Consider the following 17,249-nt stretch of genomic DNA (forward strand, 5'->3'; position numbering starts at 1 on the left):
AGTTTGGTTGCAACAATGCTGTACAACACTACAGCCTTGGGGCAGCGTGGCCAGCAAGCTGCAGGGAGGAGAAGGGTCTGGGAGTGCTGACTGACAGCTGGCTGAAGGTGAGCCAGCAGTGTGTGCAGGTGGCCACAGAGGCCAATGGCATAGAATCATGGAATCATTAAGGCTAGAAAAGACCACTGAGATCATCAAGTCCAACCCTAACCCACCCCACCGACCACGTCCCTCACTGTCTCATCTCCACGGTTCTTGAACACACCCAGGGATAGTGACCCCACCACCTCCCTGGGCAGCCCATCCCAATGCCTGACCACTCCTTTGGAGAAGAAATTTTCCCAGCATACAACCTGAACCTCCCTGACACAACTCAAAGCCAGATATCTGTGATGTCAAAAAACATCTCCCAGCCAGGGAGATGCAACAGCCCCAGTAAATCTGGAACCAGCTCACTCTGCCCTCTGCCATCCTTCCTGACAAAAGCAATCTGTTCCATGGTACAATCCTGCTACGCCTGTGATCTTCTGATGTAAGATCTCTGCATTGGTGAGCTCTTAGAAAGGTGCAAATCAAACTCTGCTCTGCTCTAGCAGAAGCCATTTTTTACATTCTAAATGGTTACCTTATATTTCAATCCTGAGAAGGCTTCAGATGCAAGTAGGAGAATTCAGGCCGTCTCCATGTTCCTGTGTGATGCACAGACTCACCTTACTCAGCTATATTTCACATATATACCAGTTTGTGCCCTGGTTCTGTTTTCAGAAGATCTTCTATGATGGCAGGCTGGCTTGTAACAGACATTGGACCAGACTGCCATGTGCTTAAAGGTGTTTTCAAAGCTGAGGATTCATGGAGGTGGCTCTGCCATTTGTCAGTCAGAACCCAATGATTAATATCTTCCAGGCTGTTTGCCTTCCCAAATGGAAATAATATGACCTTCTGACGGTAACTTAAGATTCAGAGCTCCAGGTTTTGTGTAAATACTCAGTGAAATAACATGATGGATCACATCCTCATGTTGAAACAATTGAAGCACAGTTACACTGCTGCACAAAGAACTATTTCCTTAGCTCACTGATGAATGTCTGGTTTTTATTTTACCCTAAATGTAATACTTTTCTTCTTTAAAACCCCAGAAGCTACTGTGAAATCAGAGGGACTCAGAAGTCTGGTGGGATGGGAGAGCCAACTGGAGCTTCCAGAGAGGAATGGCTTTGTGTGGAGATGATGATGGCGGAGATGGTGGTGGTGGAGAGATGTGGTGTGGAGATGATTGTGGTGGAGAGATGATGGCGGTAACAATGGGGAGATGACAGTAATGGAGAGAGAGTGTTGGAAAGATGACAGTGGTAGAGACAATGGTGGTGGAGAGATTATGGTGATTATGATGGTGTTGGAAAGATGTTGGTGATTATGATGATGTTGAGAAGATGATGGTGATTATGATGGTGGTAGAGAGATGAAGATGGTGACAATGGTGGCGGAGAGGTGATGGTGGTGGGGAGATCATAGAATCATAGAATGGCTTGGGTTGGAAGGGACCCCAAGGATCATCATATTCCAATCCCCCTGTCACAGACAGGACCACCAACCTTCAGATGTGCTACCAGACCAGGTTGCCCATCCACCCTGGTATGAACACCTCCAGGGATGGGACAGCCACAGCCTCTCTGGGCAGCCTGCACCAGCACCTCAGTGCTCTCTCTGTAAAGAACTTTTGCCTGACATCAAATCTAAACCTTCTCTCCTTAACCTAACATCATTCCCCCTTGTCCTATCAAGACGATGGTGTTGGGGAGTTGGTGGTGGCTTGCCAACTATGGGAAGAGGTGGGATGGAGGTACCATTCCATGGACAATGAGACTGTGAGTGCATGGAGTAGGAGGGGAACAGGCAGCGTTTCTGTCAGTTGTTGAGATGGGTGGATGGTTGGACTCAGTGACCTTAGAGGTCTTTTCCAACCTTAATGACTCTATGATTTCATGACTGTACAATTGCATGGCTTGGCTGTGGGGAGAAGGTGGCTATGGTGGCCACTGGAGAATGGGGAGCGTTGGTCAGCACCAGGAGGCCTTGGGGGATGGTGGTGGCAACAAGAAGGGGAGCCTGGTGGCTCTCAGTACAGACAGCGACTGGATGGGACAGTGGTGGCCACCGTGCCAAAGGGGTTGTTGGCCAAGGGGGGCAGCTGGGACCGATGGTGGGTGGTGTGGTGATGATGGGGGTGGTGGAGAGCCGGAAACCGTCGGTAGCCGTGGGAGAGGGAAGCTGGGGGAGGGACAGGGGGCACTCGGCGACAGCGGGGGGAGGGGAGCCGCAGGCGACCGGCGGCAGTACGCATGCGCAGAGCCGAGAGGCGTGGCTTCCCCTCGCCCGGCCCCGCCCCCAGCGCAGTAGGAGGGGTCACGCGGCGGGGTCACATGACCGCGGCGCTGTACAGTCGGGTCCCAATATGGCAGCGGCGGCGGGCGCGGGGGTTGTCGGGGCCGGGACAGCTTTCCCTTGAGGCCGCCGCTCCGCGTCGGGCGGGCGGAAGGAACGAAGAAACGAAAGAGTCGCAGCCTTCCAACCCCGCCGGCAACGACATGAGGGAAAAAGGGCGCCGCAAGAAGGGCAGGACCTGGGCCGAGGCCGCCCGGACGGTACGTGGGGCCTGGCGGCGGGAGGGCGGCGGCCCGGCCCTGACGGGTGCGGGCTGAGGCGGGAAGGAGAGGCAGGGGCGGCCCAGCCTGGGTCCGTCTGCGTGCTGGGGGGTAATGAGGTGTGAGCAGTGCGGTTGGGGGGGATAGGAGCGTGGCTGAGGGGCAGCCCGCCGCGTTTCTTGGTGTTCTTACATCTGTGAACTTAGCGATTGTGTGTGTGTTATGTGTTCACGTGTATCGCTGTGAACGCTAATGTTTTTTCAGTCCCTTTTGGGTTGTAGGGTCAGTGAGGTTGGGTAGGATCTCAAGTTGGTTGTGTGAGACCACTAAGTCTAACCCAACCCACCCCACCGTGCCCACTGTCTGCATCCCTCAGTGCCACATCCCCACAGCTCTGCAACGCCTCCAGGGACAGTGATCCCACCACTCCCTGGGCAGCTGTGCCACTGCATCATCGCTCCTTCAGTGCAGAGATTGCTCCTAATATTCATCCAAGACCTCCCCAGGTGCTAATGCTGTTACTTCTTGTTCTCTGCCTGCTAAAGCTCTGGTTCAGCTGAACTTTTGCAACCTGAGGTGGAGTCACTTGAGGTGGACAGGAGGTGATTGCAGCCTGCTGCGGTCAAGTGCTGCAAGTCCAGGTGGGAGGCTTGTCACCTTGCTTCTTCCTGTGGCAATTAGAAGCATGGGGTTGGTGGTTCACCTTAAAGGCTTTGGAGGTCTTTTCCAACCTTAGTGATTGTTGGGAGTGTGCCCAAAAAAACGACAAGAAAACTGGTGAAGGATCTGGAGCATAAGTCTTATGAGATGTGCCTTAAGGGAACTGGGATTGTTCAGTCTGGGGAAGAGGAGGCTTGGGGGAGGCCTCACTGCTTGCTACAGGGCCCTAAAAGCCCTGTGGTGGGGTGGGGTTTGGCCTCTGTTCCTGGGTAACAGTGATAGGGCAAGAGGTGATGGCATCAAGTTGTGCCAAGGAGGGATCAGGTAAGATATTGAGAGAAATTTCTCCAAAAGAGCAATGATGCAGTGGCACAGCTGCACAGGGAGGTGGTGGGGTCACTGTCCCTGGAGGTGCTCCAGAACTTTGGGGATGTGACACTAAGGGACATGGGCATGGTAAGGATAGGCTGACAGTTGGACATTGATGACCTTAGAGGCCTTTTCTGACCTGAATGATTTCATGGTTCCTATTCACAGTGTGCTGTGAGGCTAGAAGTGTTTCTGAACAAGCAATGTGTGGTGATTTTTCTCAGTGTTTAAAGGCCTTTCATCTGTGTGGAAGGGACAGGTGGGTTGCCTTGTGTCATGTAAGCAAGTTGCTGACCCCAGAAGAAGAACTCGAGGGTGTCAGCCCTGAAAAGGCTGCCCAGACAGGTGGTCGAGTCTCCTTTACAGATACTCAAACCCATTTGGATACTTTCCTGTGCATCCTGCTGTAGGAAACCTGCCTAAGAGGATGGGACTGGGGGATCTCCAGAGGTCCCTTCTGACCTCTGCAGTTCTGGGATTCCTGCCTGCTGATTTCCTGCTCTGATGCTTTTGTTTCAGTATGGTCTGGGATGGCTTTGGTGTATTTTCTCTGAGCCCATTGAATTTAGTGCAGGAAAAGGAATCTTGAGCAGCGGGGAAACTAATAAGTGGAATATGTGGGAGGTGGATAGGAGTGCTGCATGGTGTATGCCTGGGAGCTATGTGTGCAGCTTAGAGCCACTCTAATGGAGAGAGCAAGGAGCTGGGTTAAATCAAAAGCATCCTGACATGTATCTGTTAAAACAAGACTTGAAATGTCTGGCTAGAAAGCAAATGTAAATAGGCCTCTGTGGTTGAGATTTGCAAGCACAAACTCCTCATAAGTAGTAATTTATTTGGAGCTTGTGTTTACGGTTTGGAGGGCATCAGTTGCACTTCGGTCAGGAGATATGATGCAGATAACTATTTTAAGAATGCAGGATGTGTCCCACAGGTGTTGGTTTCTCTGCCTACATTTTTGTGTATATAGAAATACATAAACTTGTGTGTGTATGTATATGTATATATTTTTTTTCCAAATAAGGATGGCAGAATTTCCAGTCTGGGCTGTGAGTGTGAGCAGATCTTTTCCAGCCTATGTGCATTGCTGTTGATATTCTATCCAATGTTCTCTTCCAAAACTCATTTAAAAGCTGAATGTGCATACAGAAGAGCTGCTCAGAGAGCTCTCAGCACCGAAGGTTACGTGTTATCCTGGGTCATGTATCCAGCCTCGTGGCAGAGGGAGCCAAAATGAGCAAGTGCTTGCCAAACCTCCCTTTTGGCAAATATTTCTATTTGTGTATTCAGCGGGAATGTTAAAATATTCTGGTCAAACTCCAACTCCAGTCTTCAAAAAGTTCCCCTGCGTTTTCAGCTTGAAATGATGCCTTTTGATTCTTGTCCTAGCTTGTGTAGTCACACTGGGTTTTGAGCTGCTGGTGGCTGAAGCTCATAGGAGATGTTCTGCAACTGCTCTGAGAATTGTTGCAGCTCTCACATATGCTGTTCTGCTCCTGAAGGGTATCATAAAACTTGGGAAATTTTGCCTTCTCTAGTGATTTGCCTCTCCATGCTTGTGCACGGAGCTGAATTTTTGGCAGCTTTAACTCTCTGATCTGGCTCCAGGTGGGGTGGAAGGGGCCCTGATGGTCTCAGCTGGTGGGGCAGAGTCCTAGGGCTGTGGGTTTTGATGGCAGCACGATGTTACGGATCCTGGTGTTTGTGGTGTCTGTCCCAGTTCTGCCTCCTTGCTCCAGCTCGTGCATCACTGCCAGTGCTGGCAGTTCAGGGAGCTGAAGCAGCAGGGGCCTGCTGTTCTTAGGGGTGCTGATGTGGCTGTGTGCCTGGTGAGTCGTCCTGCTTGGAATCAGGTGGCTGCCATGCAAGGCAGGGGCTGGGGATGTGAGGAGGGTGCTGACCTAGCTGCATCTGTTGCAGTATTTCATGGGTAGCTTGAAATAAGGTGTTAAGCAGCAGCCATGTGGCCTGTCTGCTTTCTTGGAAGACGTATAGTGGGCAGTGGGTATAATGAATCGAATGGGACTTAAACCGTGCTGATTTTAGTGTGTTTGGGGCTGTTAATGGGAGCAGCAGTACAGTGTGAGGGGAGGGAGGGGAAGGGTGCCCCATGAGGGCAGTGCTCAGGGAGGAAGTCACTGTTGATAAACAGCCTCTTTCTTATTTCCTGGCTCATTCAGTAACCTTGCAGCTGCAGATGGCTGTTAACTTGGGACAGTGGCTGTGTTAATATATTAAGTCCCTCTTATTAAGGTATAAAGCTTCATTAAAGTAAGCAGCTGCTGCTGTGTGGTACCCCAGGTTGAAGGCAAATGCAGTGATTAAGGCTCTAACCTGGAGTATACTCTCCTACAGTCTATACTCTCCTACAGTCCTGTGATAAAGCAACAGCACTGTGGACACACCAGTATGTTTGTGAGTGCAGGTATGACTTTACACGTGCAGTAAAGAAGTCCTGTATTATGGTGGAAATATCCAAGTTGCTATTCCCCTTGCTTATGTTGAGTACCATTCCTGTGACACAGCTCCATAAACCACTGAAGATCCACAAGCAGCAGAATGCTCTGCCCATCTTTCTGCCGTGCTGCACCAACAGCACAGAAATTTGGTGTTTGTTTTTTGATGGGAAGTCCACCCCTTGTGTGAGCTGACAAAACTGTTTTCTGCTGTGTGGGTCCGGTGCTGTGAACTGGGGCTGAGTGCTGGTGCCCCAGGCTGTCTCTTTGTCTCTTATGAATGCCCTTTGACCAGGCCATCATGAACACAAAGCCCCGTATTTTGTGAGCTCCAGCTGCTACAGCTATGTGTTTTCTTGCTTTTCCTATTGAGTCACACTGACTCCTGTTGGCTTTGGAGGGTGGAAATCCAGTGTCCTCCCTTAAGTGTAACCATACTGAAGGCAAAGGTGTTGGAGTAGGAATCCTGTGCAGTGCTGTCAGCTCTATGATGGGAGCCCAGCTTCTCCTGCTGCAGTGTCTGCTTGGATTACTGATACCAACTTAAGGAACGCAATGAGACAGCATGCCATCACAGAGATGAGTAGCACCAAACTCAGCCTGGTGCAGGTTATTAAGGTCAGAAAGCTTAATTCGTAGGGAACCAAATGGCATGCTTTCTCAAGTGGACTTCGTGAAGTGTGTCCTCTTCATTAAGGTGCAGTTTCCCTTAAGGTGAGGAGTCTGGACACCATCCTTCACTGTTCTGTTCAGAAGAGATGGATCTGAGCTGTCAGGGTTGCCCATTGCCTGCAAGTGCATGGGTCTATTTACTCACTCCTGTTCACGAAGAGAAAATCTGCAAAGGTTCAAAGAGTGCTGCAAAAAATATACAGAAATTCAGAGGATTCTGTAAAACATTAATTTGAGGCTGACGGGAAGGGACTGACAGCCTGGCAGACAGTGCTTTTATTTTCTTCCACTGCTTATTTCAGATTGCTGGGCTGCAGCTTTTCAATTTATAGGTCAGCAGAGATGAATTGTGCTTGCAGATTGTTTATCAGAGAGAAGTGGTACTTGTGTCCAAGCTGCACGTGATGCCTGAGGTTGAGTGATGGGTCCTCTGGTGAAGTGCAGAAATCAATTGTGGGGGAAACAGGAGTGTTTGGAGTGCAGCAGCCCTTCCTGTTGAACTGCAGGGCTGCAGAACCTGTGCAGCTGCACAAGACTGAGCTGAAATGTGACAACTTGATCAGGTGTTGGTCCAGAACTGCAGCTTTCTTTGCATTTCTTGTTGGCTGTAGCACTTAGATGTGTTTTTCTCCTGTTTTGGCAGTTTTCTTTCTTTTTTAAGATGCTTCCTGTGAAGTCAGCCACTGCTCTGCAAATACAAACTGTTTTAACGTGGTGTAGACTGCCCTCTGGTATGGGCTCAGTTGGAGGCCTCCACTGACAGTGCTTTCAGCTCCTCCTGAAGCTTCCACGTGGGAAAAGTTCTCTCCTGTGGATTTTCAAGTTGGTGCTGATATGGGAGTAGAACTGGGAAAGGATGAGGTGGAGGAGAACCCCTTTATTCCTCTAGAAAGCAGACAGGTTACAGAACGTGGCCTTCTCCCACTCAGCCATCTGGTTGCTTGCCCATCATTCTACAAACTAATTCCCAAGAATGTGATCCTGCTGGGAGTATCAACCCCATGAAGGCTTCAGACCCCAGAGCACAGGGCCCTGCATGCTGCTGCTTCAGATGTGACCTCATGCTTGCCCCAGCCTGAGGTTGGTTGGTTTGTTTGGCTTGTATCCAGTGGATGGAGATGACAACACAGTGCTGGGATGTGGTTAGTTTGATGTCAGCTGGCCTTGACCTTAAGGCTGGTGCTGTCTGTCTGTCCCAGAGCATCTTGCTGCAACCCCAGGCAGAGGAAGCTGCACCTGTGCCATGGGGAGTCCCCTACAGAAGAGTCCCCTACAGAAGCCACGTGTCCTTGTGCTCCTGGCACCCTCTGGTGTGAGCAGGCATGAATCCTCAACACTTCTGTACAAAATCAAACTGGGATAAGGCTGTAAAAACATGAAGCTGGTCCAGAGGAAAACTGACAAAGTTCTGTCCTTATTTTAAAGCAGTAGGTGCAGTCAAGGCACTGATTTTAATGTGGAGGTTGCAGACGTGTTTGCTTGATCTCTTAACTTCAGCATACTGTGTGTACAGTGCAAAGCTGTGCACCAGCCTTGCTACAGATTTTGCTGGTGCAGTGACCAGTGCTCCACTGGTTTTGTCCATAAGGAGTCTGGTTGTGCATCTTAAATATTTAAAACATAACAGATGAATAAAAAGAAGTGGATGCTTGATCTGGTGTGTGTGTGACTGTTGGGCTCTTTGCATACGTGGTTGGTTTGGGCTATTGGGAGGAGTACAGAGCTCAGTCTGATTTTCCTGTTTCTTTAGTGTCCCCACTGTGGGATCTTCTCAGAGGACAGGTCCAAATTCAGTTCCCGGATGAGGCAGCTTCATGAGGTGAACTGGGAATGTCCTCCTTGTTATTGATAGCCTTTCAAATTAAATGTGAGAAACTAGATAACGAATTACACCCATTGCTTATGGCCTGCTGATAGCATGAGTTGCTCTGGGCAGATGTAGTGAAGTATGACTGGAGTGGGTGGAGCTGAGTAGAGAAGAAAATTTAGGGGACAGCCATGTCAGCTTATTGCTCTGTAGATGTGGCAGTAAGAATTAGTTGAATTGCTTTTGGGGGGAGGGGAAGGATGGGGAAGCCCTGCAATGATGCTGCATGCAGTGATGCTACGATGCACTGCTTCACTGCAGAAGACAAAGGGTTGGGCAAGACCCTGTGTGGTCTCGATGCACAGAGTGATGCCAAGTGTTCATAACATCAGTAAGGTTGGAAAAGAACTCCAGGGCCATCTAGTGTGGCAGCCTGTCATCACTGTGCCGACTAACCCTTGTCCCCAGGTGGTGGCCTGAGTGGGCTCTGGGGTCCCTTCCAACCTGAAGGTGAGGAAGGGACTGGAGATGACTGAAGGATGTGGTCAGTGAGCGTGGTGGGCTAGGTCAGCAGTTGGCCTCGGTGATCTCAGTGGTCTTCTCCAACCTGTATGATTCTGTGATTCTGTTTGTGTTGCATGTGGTAGGTGTAACGTGTTCAGATGTTTATCCTGGCTTTACATGGTGACAGCCCTCAAGTCAATCATTCAGGAGCCAGGTATTTTATTGATACTGAAATGAAATGTGTGGCTCTTCTTCAGAAGTACCCGATGGGATTATGAATGTGCATGATAAGGATCCCACTCCTTCTCAAGTCAGTGTGAAGTTCTTATTTGCCTGATTATAGGTACACAGCTAGTTTTAGCTCTGCAGCATTGGAAAATGTGCATGAAATTCTTGAGCCAGCTAGGTTACATGCTTCCCTGTGTTTAAAACCAAGGATTTCAGTTTTTGTTAATACTGAAACTGCTGTGACAACAGTTTACTTCCAGACAAGTAACCCAATGGATATGCTTTGCTGCATCTCCTGTGGGGTAGGAACTGAACTTCCAGATTAAAACTTCACTTTCAAGAGCACAAAGCAATGCAGTGGCATTGCTGGTAGCCACACGTCCTCCAACTCCTTGCGGTGTGTTTATGCACACCAAACACTGTCTCCTTTTCTAATAACTGTGCTGGAGTCTGTGTTTTGCTGCATTCTGAATAGAAACTGATTTGATAAGATCACTCCTTGAAAATTTCCCTGTTCTTTTTCTGACGAGTTATGCAACCCAAATTCTGCTAGGACAAATTCTCTTTTCTCTCCCTTTCCATGTGGGGAAACTTGAGCTAGCTTTCAAACCTCTTACAAGCCACAGCCATAAACATTCCCTCTTATGGCTCACAGTTCTGCTGCTCAGAAGCTCTTCTTGAGCTCCCTCTTGGCTTTGTCCCAATATGTCATCCCCCTGAGATCCAGAAAACCCTCTTACTCCTTTTTTCCCTTGTGCTTTCTGGCATGCAGTGCACAAACCGAGCGTTTCAAGGCATTTGTGTCAGCTGAAAAGCTGCAGTGGGCTCGTATTCCTGGCAGCTGTGGCTTTGGGGATGTAAAAAGAATTGCTCAAGTTTAGTGGTGGGTTCTGCTTTCTCCATACAGTCTTATGAAATAGTGACGGGCCTTTGGAAATGCTGGAAGTGAAGTTCCCTCTGTCGTTATGAGGTGGATGCCATCGTTCTGGTGGCAGAGGGTCTCCTGGGGTTTGTGCCATTGCATTTACGTGGCAGTCTTTGCCCTCTCCCAAGCACGTCCTTCCCTGTATCAGTCAGTGTTAGCTGAACTCTCCCAAATCCTCCACGGAAGCGTAAATCCCATTCTTGTTGTCACAAAGTCGATGTTTGTCTCCTGGTATCATAACTTCAGTTCAACCATCTTTCCACAGCTGGTGTGCAGGAAAGTGATGGAGGTTGGTTGCACAAACCTTGGTGCAGGTTGTCTGCTCGTTGCAATAGCACAGTTTATAGGTTTGGTCTCTGGGATTTAAGTCTTGCTGAGCTTAAATGTCTGTTTTCAAGTGTTTGCATGAACCATTGCTTCAGATCTGCTCTTCCGTGCAGGTTCTTGAGGATCCCGTGAATGATTTGGGTTCAAAGGGACCTTTTAAGGCCCCTAAGTGCCCTGCTCGCCTCCCTGGTTCCAGCTAACCTTCAAATCCCAGTCCTTAAAAGCTGAACCTGAGACAGGTTAAGAAAATTGTCACATTTCAGAGGGGTAGCTGGAATGGCAGTAAGGAGTTTATCCTTAATCAGGAAGACTTTGCTGATGCCTGAACTTGGCTAGGTTCTTGTTCCCTAAATAAACAAACGTGCTTCTGAAAGCCATGTGAATTTAACACCTGCATCTTTGCATTTGGGCCTTCACTTAACCACCTGAAAACTGTACAGCGAGGCATGCATGTGACTGCAGCTCGCCCAGGTCTCTTAAATCCCCAGGTGTCAGTGTTTATCAGAATCTCTCCTGCACTTGTCCTTCTGATGAGCCTTGTTTCCGCAGGGGGGTTTCAGCTCTGAAATGGGTGCTCTGCAGCAGACTATTTTTCTTACAAAACTTCAGAGCTGCAGTTGAGCTCCAAGCTCCGTTAATAGAAGTAAACAATCTTTATTTACGTGGCTCCCTGTAAATATCACACTTCCCTTAACCAAGCAGCAAACATACCTCAGACGCCTTTATTTTGATGTTTCAGGCTGCTGGGGCTTCCTGTCTCTTTGACCTAACGTCTGCTCTAGAGCTGTGTGCTGCTAAACGTTTTCCAGTCTTAAAAGGAAAGAATGAGTGTTAAGGTTTCCTCTTTGCTGCAGGGGAAGGAATGTGGAAAAATAATATCCTGCAAGAGAAGTTCCCTGCTTCAAGTTACTTACCTGTATATTCCATGGCTGTTTGGATGTGGACTTCGCCTGCTCCAGCAGTTACTGTCAGGGCTGTATCTTATGGATATCTCAGAAGCTGCAGCAGCTTTGCTGTCTCCTGCACCTGCAGAGGAGTGAGCTCACCCATGCCTTGTGTGCCTTCTGCTTTCTGCCTCCTTGAGGGGTTTCTGTAATTCTATAGGGAGATCTTGAGATCTTGGTGTCATCTTGTACTTGCTTTCTCGACAAAAGTGACAAAACTAGCTTTTTTTCCAGCTGTCTTTTTGGTTAGCATCAAACCTCCGGCCTGTTCCAAAGCATGCTCACCAACTTCGATGTGCAGGATTTGGTGAAAACTGCTCCTTTATTTCCTAGAGGCAAAGTGGATAGGGTGAGATGCAAAGCTTTGCTTGCAGCATTTTAAACCAAACAAAACCACTTAAACCAGCGGAGCCCAGCAGCCTTCCTGCTCACTGCTGGCTGTCCCAGCCAGATGGAAGGCACACAGTGGTTTGGGTAAGACAGGCATGCCTGAGCAGCAACTTCAGAACAGCTATTGAGGTTTGCTGGCAGGCAGTGTGAGCCTCCTGCCAACACCCAGCTACTCTCTTATGGTAACGAGATTCTTGCATTTCAGGGTCTGCCCAGCTGTATTTGAGACTGAGGAGCTGTAGGAGTTTGTTCTGAGTTATTTCTGTTCATTACAGCCAGGCAAACAGCCTCATCATCAGCTCTTCAAACTCAAGGGAAGGCTCTTGGTGTTAGTTCTCACTTCAGGTCAGTGGTAATGGCTTTCATGAGGTTCCTGTGCTTTGGCTTTCTGCCTGGTGTGAAAGATAAAATAGAGAAGAGACCCCAGATAAAAGAGCATGAAGATGGTAACTGGTTTGCCAGAGATGTTTGAAGTCAGGCTGGGTGGGGCTCCGAGCACCTGATGGAGCTGTGGGTGTCTCTGCTCATTGCAAGGGGTGTGGGACCCGATGGCCTTTAATGGTCCCTTCCAGCTCCAACGATTTGATGCAGTTGGCACCACGACCTAACAGCAGTGTGAGAAGAGCTGCCGTGGCTGGGAGGGTGCTCTGCACCAGGAGCAGCCCGGGAGCACACGGTGAGGTTCTGTGTCCAACAGCAAGCCTTAAGAGAGGGATGGTATTGCAGATGGTGGCTGATAAATCTGTGACACTGCACTGTGCAACTTGATTATGTTCTGGCTGTAATGTGCTGGTGGGAATGCTTTCCTTTCCTTCCGTGCCCTATTGTCAGAGCAGGACCCTGCTTCCTGCAGCTCCTGTGACGTTTACTGCTTCACCAACAGCTCGATCTGCTGCGGCTGCAGGGCACTCACTACCTTTGCAGTGCTTTTTCCTTTCCACCAGAGCCCCTTGTTTGGAGCAGCTTGGCAAACGGAATGATAAAACTGATTTGGTCTTTAAAAAGGTATTTTTAGCTTGGATTAGATCCCCAATCTTGTTTACCACTTAGCCTGTATGGACACGTGCTGGTGGAAGGAGGGGGCTGTGGTGCAGTGCAGGACAGTGGGTCAGCAGCAGCACAACTCTTGTGTGCTAATAGCACATTCAGTCATTTGAAACGCAGTTTCTCAGCAGTAAGCTAAGTAAAATAACTTGGCTAAGTTTGGTAGCTGGTTGTGTTGGTTGTAGGCTGTCTGTGCTCTCACAGCAGTGCAGGGGGCTTTCCTGGCAGGCTGGGTGCCACTGGACAGAGCTGTATTCAGCTCTTTGCCCCAGGCAGCGCAGACCTCTGAAGTCTGTCTGGTTTTGGGGCTTCCTTCCACATCTGCTGCATGCAGTTCCTGGCCCTCTGCCCTTTCTGTTTGCTCTGTGCTCTGGGTTATATTGGGCACCATTGATCTGCTCTGGGAGAGCCTCACTGCCTGCTCGGGCTCCTCCTCCTTTTGCTTTAAGATGAAGCTCAAATATTTCGTTTCCACAAATACTGAGAGCCTGCGATCATTTATATTTCACAGTGTGAAGCTAGCAACTTTGTAGTGTTTTTCATCCAAATTCTGATGGTTTCTTTTGTGCTGTGAGGAGGAGCCAGAACACACAGCCAGGTGCAGTACAGCAAGTCTCTTGCATAATAATTCTTTTGCTAGTAATGGTGACCTTTTCCACTCACTATTAGATGACTGCTGTGCAACTTTTCAGCCTTCTCAAGCCTTGAGTTTCTATGCAGTGAATTTTCCTTGACACTGTCTCTTGTTAGTCCTCACTGGTGGACTTCTGTCCCTTCTCCCCCTTCCCCCCCATGTTTGTTTGCTGCTTTCTAAACTGAGGTATGTAAGCATTAGGTCCAAAAGTTCTGAGCTTCATTTTTTTTGTAAGTGTGATTGCTTTTGGCTTTGCCCACAGAAATCTGTCCCAGACTCAGGCTTCTCCCAGTGTTTGAGACTGATATGATGCTGCCAGTGCTGTTTCCTCACTTGGAACTGCATCCAGGTGGGAGCTCTGTCAGCCTGCAGCATGGGCACTGAAGTGCAGCTGTCCTGCTGATGGACAAGTCAGTCCCAGATCCAGAAATGGTTTATTTGGAGCTGTACTTCAGTTTCCACTGCTCGGTATCCCTAAAATATTCTCAAATACAAATCCACAGTTTTAAACACTGTGGGAAGTGGCCACATGTGCTGGGGCATTTAATGGATCTTGGTTTCTAATGGCATAGAATTGCTCATTCCTTCGTCGGCCTCGTTTCTGGTTCAAGCCATGAATGGCATTTGGCTCATTGGATAGGCAGGAGAGACTGCAATATAGGTCAGGTCCCTCTGTCTGCATGCTACCTCTGCTCCTGACCACCTTGCCTTGCATAGCAATGTTTTCCCACTGTGTTGCCCCTGCTGTTCCTGTGGCTGAAGTCTGTGTAGGAAGGGAGTTGAGGACTGCTGGTTAGAGGTGAATTTGGGTTCTAGCCCAAGGGACCAACGTTAAGTTATGTTTTACTCTGAGGACCCTTTGACACTTCCAAAAACTCTTTCTGGATGTTCCAGGAGGAAGCCCATCTCCTTTTGGTCTCTGTGTTATTTGCAGTATGGTGAGCTGAGGAGCACAATGTGAAGATGGAGTCAGAACAAACCAAGCTCTATGCTGACTTCCTCAGCCTGCAGTTGAGTTTGGAAACCCCTTATGAAGGCTAAAAGCTTGAGTTCAACAAGCACCTGGGCAGATTCATAGGAGAAGCCACCAAAAGCTTTCATGCCAGCACCAGCTCCTGGGTTGAGGAGGGTCTGACCCACAGGTGGCTGGAGCTGGTGCCATGAAGCTTTTCCCTTGCCTTTGAATGCTGTCATTGTTACTTGAGAACTTCCTCTCATCATTTGGAGCCTGATAAAAATTGAGAGTTATGGCTCAGTCTTCTGGCAAAGAATAAACTATAGAAGACAACTTAATAGTATGGCCCAGTGAACAGCTTGTGCTGGGCAGCTCCTGGGGGAGGGGAGGCCTGTTCTTAATTCCCTAAAGGAGGATTTTAGCTCCTTCATTCATGAATGATTCATTGCAGCCTTTTAAGGACCCTGCCTGCTCATGGTGTAATGCACTTTAGTGAGGTGAATGCTAATGTGGTGCACTGGAGCTTTCACCCAGCCTTGAACTTTGGTACCTGTGAATGTGTGTGTGTAAATTCACTTCCTGCGGTGACTGGAGGAGCTTCCCTGTAGTGCTCTTCAGCCTTCTGTGCCCAGCAGTCAGCTCTAAACATTGGGTTTGTTGAACGTTGCTGAGTTTCCTGAAACCCTGGAGTTGAAACTAGCAGGAAGGAGCTATTTTTCCAATGAAATCTGCAGTCTGGTGGCTTTGAAGGAGAGCGGATGGGCACTTAGTACCAGGAGCTTGACTTCCCATTGGTTTGGTTTGAGAAGCATCCTCTAACAGTTGATGCTCAGGGATGTCTGCTTCATGCTGTATTCCATTATCTTGCTGGAAGGAGGTCCCTGATTCCCACAGCTCGTTATTGGAGCTGTTGGACATCATGCTGAAATGTCAGGAGCAGACTTTGTGGCTCTGATGGTTCTGCTTTCCTGGGTGGAAGTCTGCATCAAGAGTTTTGTTTGGGCTGAGCAGCCAGGGCTGGAAGCAGGTGGCACTGCCAGGAGTAGGAAGAGGGATGTGCAGAGTTAACTCCAAGCCCTGTGTTGTACAGGGTTTGCTGTGATGCTGAGCTCTGGAGGAGCAGTAATTTTACTTTTCCCAGTCACAAGCTATAGGAAAACAGTGCAAGGAAACAAATATAGACTACCTGGAAATATAAATCTAGACTGTATCTTTTTAGGGAGAATCTAGCTGAAATTTATATATATGACATTTCCCCCATGTGAAGATTGGATCTTTGATTCTAACACTTCCAAGTTTAACACCCTTGCTCTTACTGTTGTCTGAACATAATGGTATAGCAGTTGAGGTTGTCACTGCTTTATTTCTAAGCTTTTCTCAGTTAACTGTCAGTCGATACAATAGCTTTGTCTGTCTCCTAAGCTTTAAGGCTGCTCTTCCTGTGGTTTCCCCTTCTCCTTCTGTCAAAGAATTGGAGAAAGTCATAAAATCTAAAATGAAGAAATACAAAGCTCACCTCTAACCAAGATTCCCATGCACTCCAGATACTTTGTGACAGCACAGAGGAGTTAAATATCCCCCATCTTGCAGATGCAGTAGCACACGTTGCTTAATTTCTTTGCATTCATGTCAGTAGCAATGGTAGAACTCATTGTTTTGCTTCAGTGGTGTGCAGATAAGTGTTCAGTATGCCTACAGGACGACTTGACTGTACCAATGGCCGCTACCAGAAAGTTTCACTGAGTGTGTACAGCATTCAGTCCCATTTAAAGGTCTCTGTTATAGCTAGTCCACTGCAGCACAGGGGAATGGCTGGAGCTTTTATGGGAGTTCCCACTAAGGACAGGATGCTTTAGTGCTAGGTTTGACTTGGGAAGTCTGGTGATTTCATCTGGAGATGAAATGAGATGAAAGCTTTAGGGAGGAGGTTTAGGTTGGATAGTAAGAGAAATTTATTCTCCAAAAGAGCAGTGATGCAGTGGCACAGCTGGGGGGGGAGGGGGTCACCATCCCTGGAGGTGTTCCAGAAAAGGGTGGATGTGGTACTGAGGGATGAAGTGGGCGTGGTGGGGTTGGGTTGGCAGTTGAATTAGAGGATCCTAGAGGTCTGTCCCAACCTTAATATGTTGATGAGATTTGCATTGGCTGTGTGGTTAGCAGTGCTGGTCAACACATGCTGGACTTCTCCCAGAGCAGCAAACCCTGAATGACCTATGTGTAGGGTTTTGTATATTTGCTTTTCAGCTTTAATCCTGCTTGTGCTTGATGTTGGTGCTTTGACACAGTGCTTCTTGTAAACTCTTGCTGCATGCGGTCTTTGGTTGTGATGGTGTCCACTGTATTGTTTCCAGCCTCATCCTTCCTGCTTCTCCTCCAGTGGGGGTGGTGATCCCTGTGGTCTCTTAAATGCTTAAGAGGATCATTGCTTATGGGTAAGCCCTTGTTGTGCAGGTTGATGCTGGAAATTCAATTTACTTTGTCAGGAATGCTTCAGGGTTTTGCAGCTTGCCTCAGTTTGCAACACCCATGGGCAGCCCAGAGGTGTGGAAGTATCACTCTGGGCTGGATGGTGATAGCTTAACCTTGGAGTAGGATGTGGACTTCGAACCTGAGTTAATCAAAACTGTGATAAGAGAGAAGTCTTGAAGTAATTCCATCATCAGGTTTACTTACAGTGAGATGCTGTCCT

At 48.5% G+C, this 17,249-nt stretch overlaps 1 protein-coding gene across 1 annotated transcript in view; it reads left to right on the top strand.

Annotated features, from left to right (window-relative positions):
• The first annotated feature begins 2,424 nt into the window (after window positions 1-2,424).
• The window catches only part of ASXL2 (ASXL transcriptional regulator 2), a 75,854-nt gene continuing 61,029 nt past the window's right edge, over window positions 2,425-17,249 (top strand). Inside the window, exon 1 of the mRNA XM_065730546.1 lies at window positions 2,425-2,645. Within this exon, the coding sequence (XP_065586618.1) occupies window positions 2,589-2,645 (57 nt within the window). The 5' untranslated portion in view covers window positions 2,425-2,588. The remainder of the gene's footprint in view (window positions 2,646-17,249) is intronic.

This window comes from Cyrtonyx montezumae, unplaced genomic scaffold (genome assembly GCF_038088225.1).
Source record: "Cyrtonyx montezumae isolate F1298 unplaced genomic scaffold, pur_monq_1.0 scaffold_13, whole genome shotgun sequence".
NCBI lineage: Eukaryota > Metazoa > Chordata > Aves > Galliformes > Odontophoridae > Cyrtonyx > Cyrtonyx montezumae.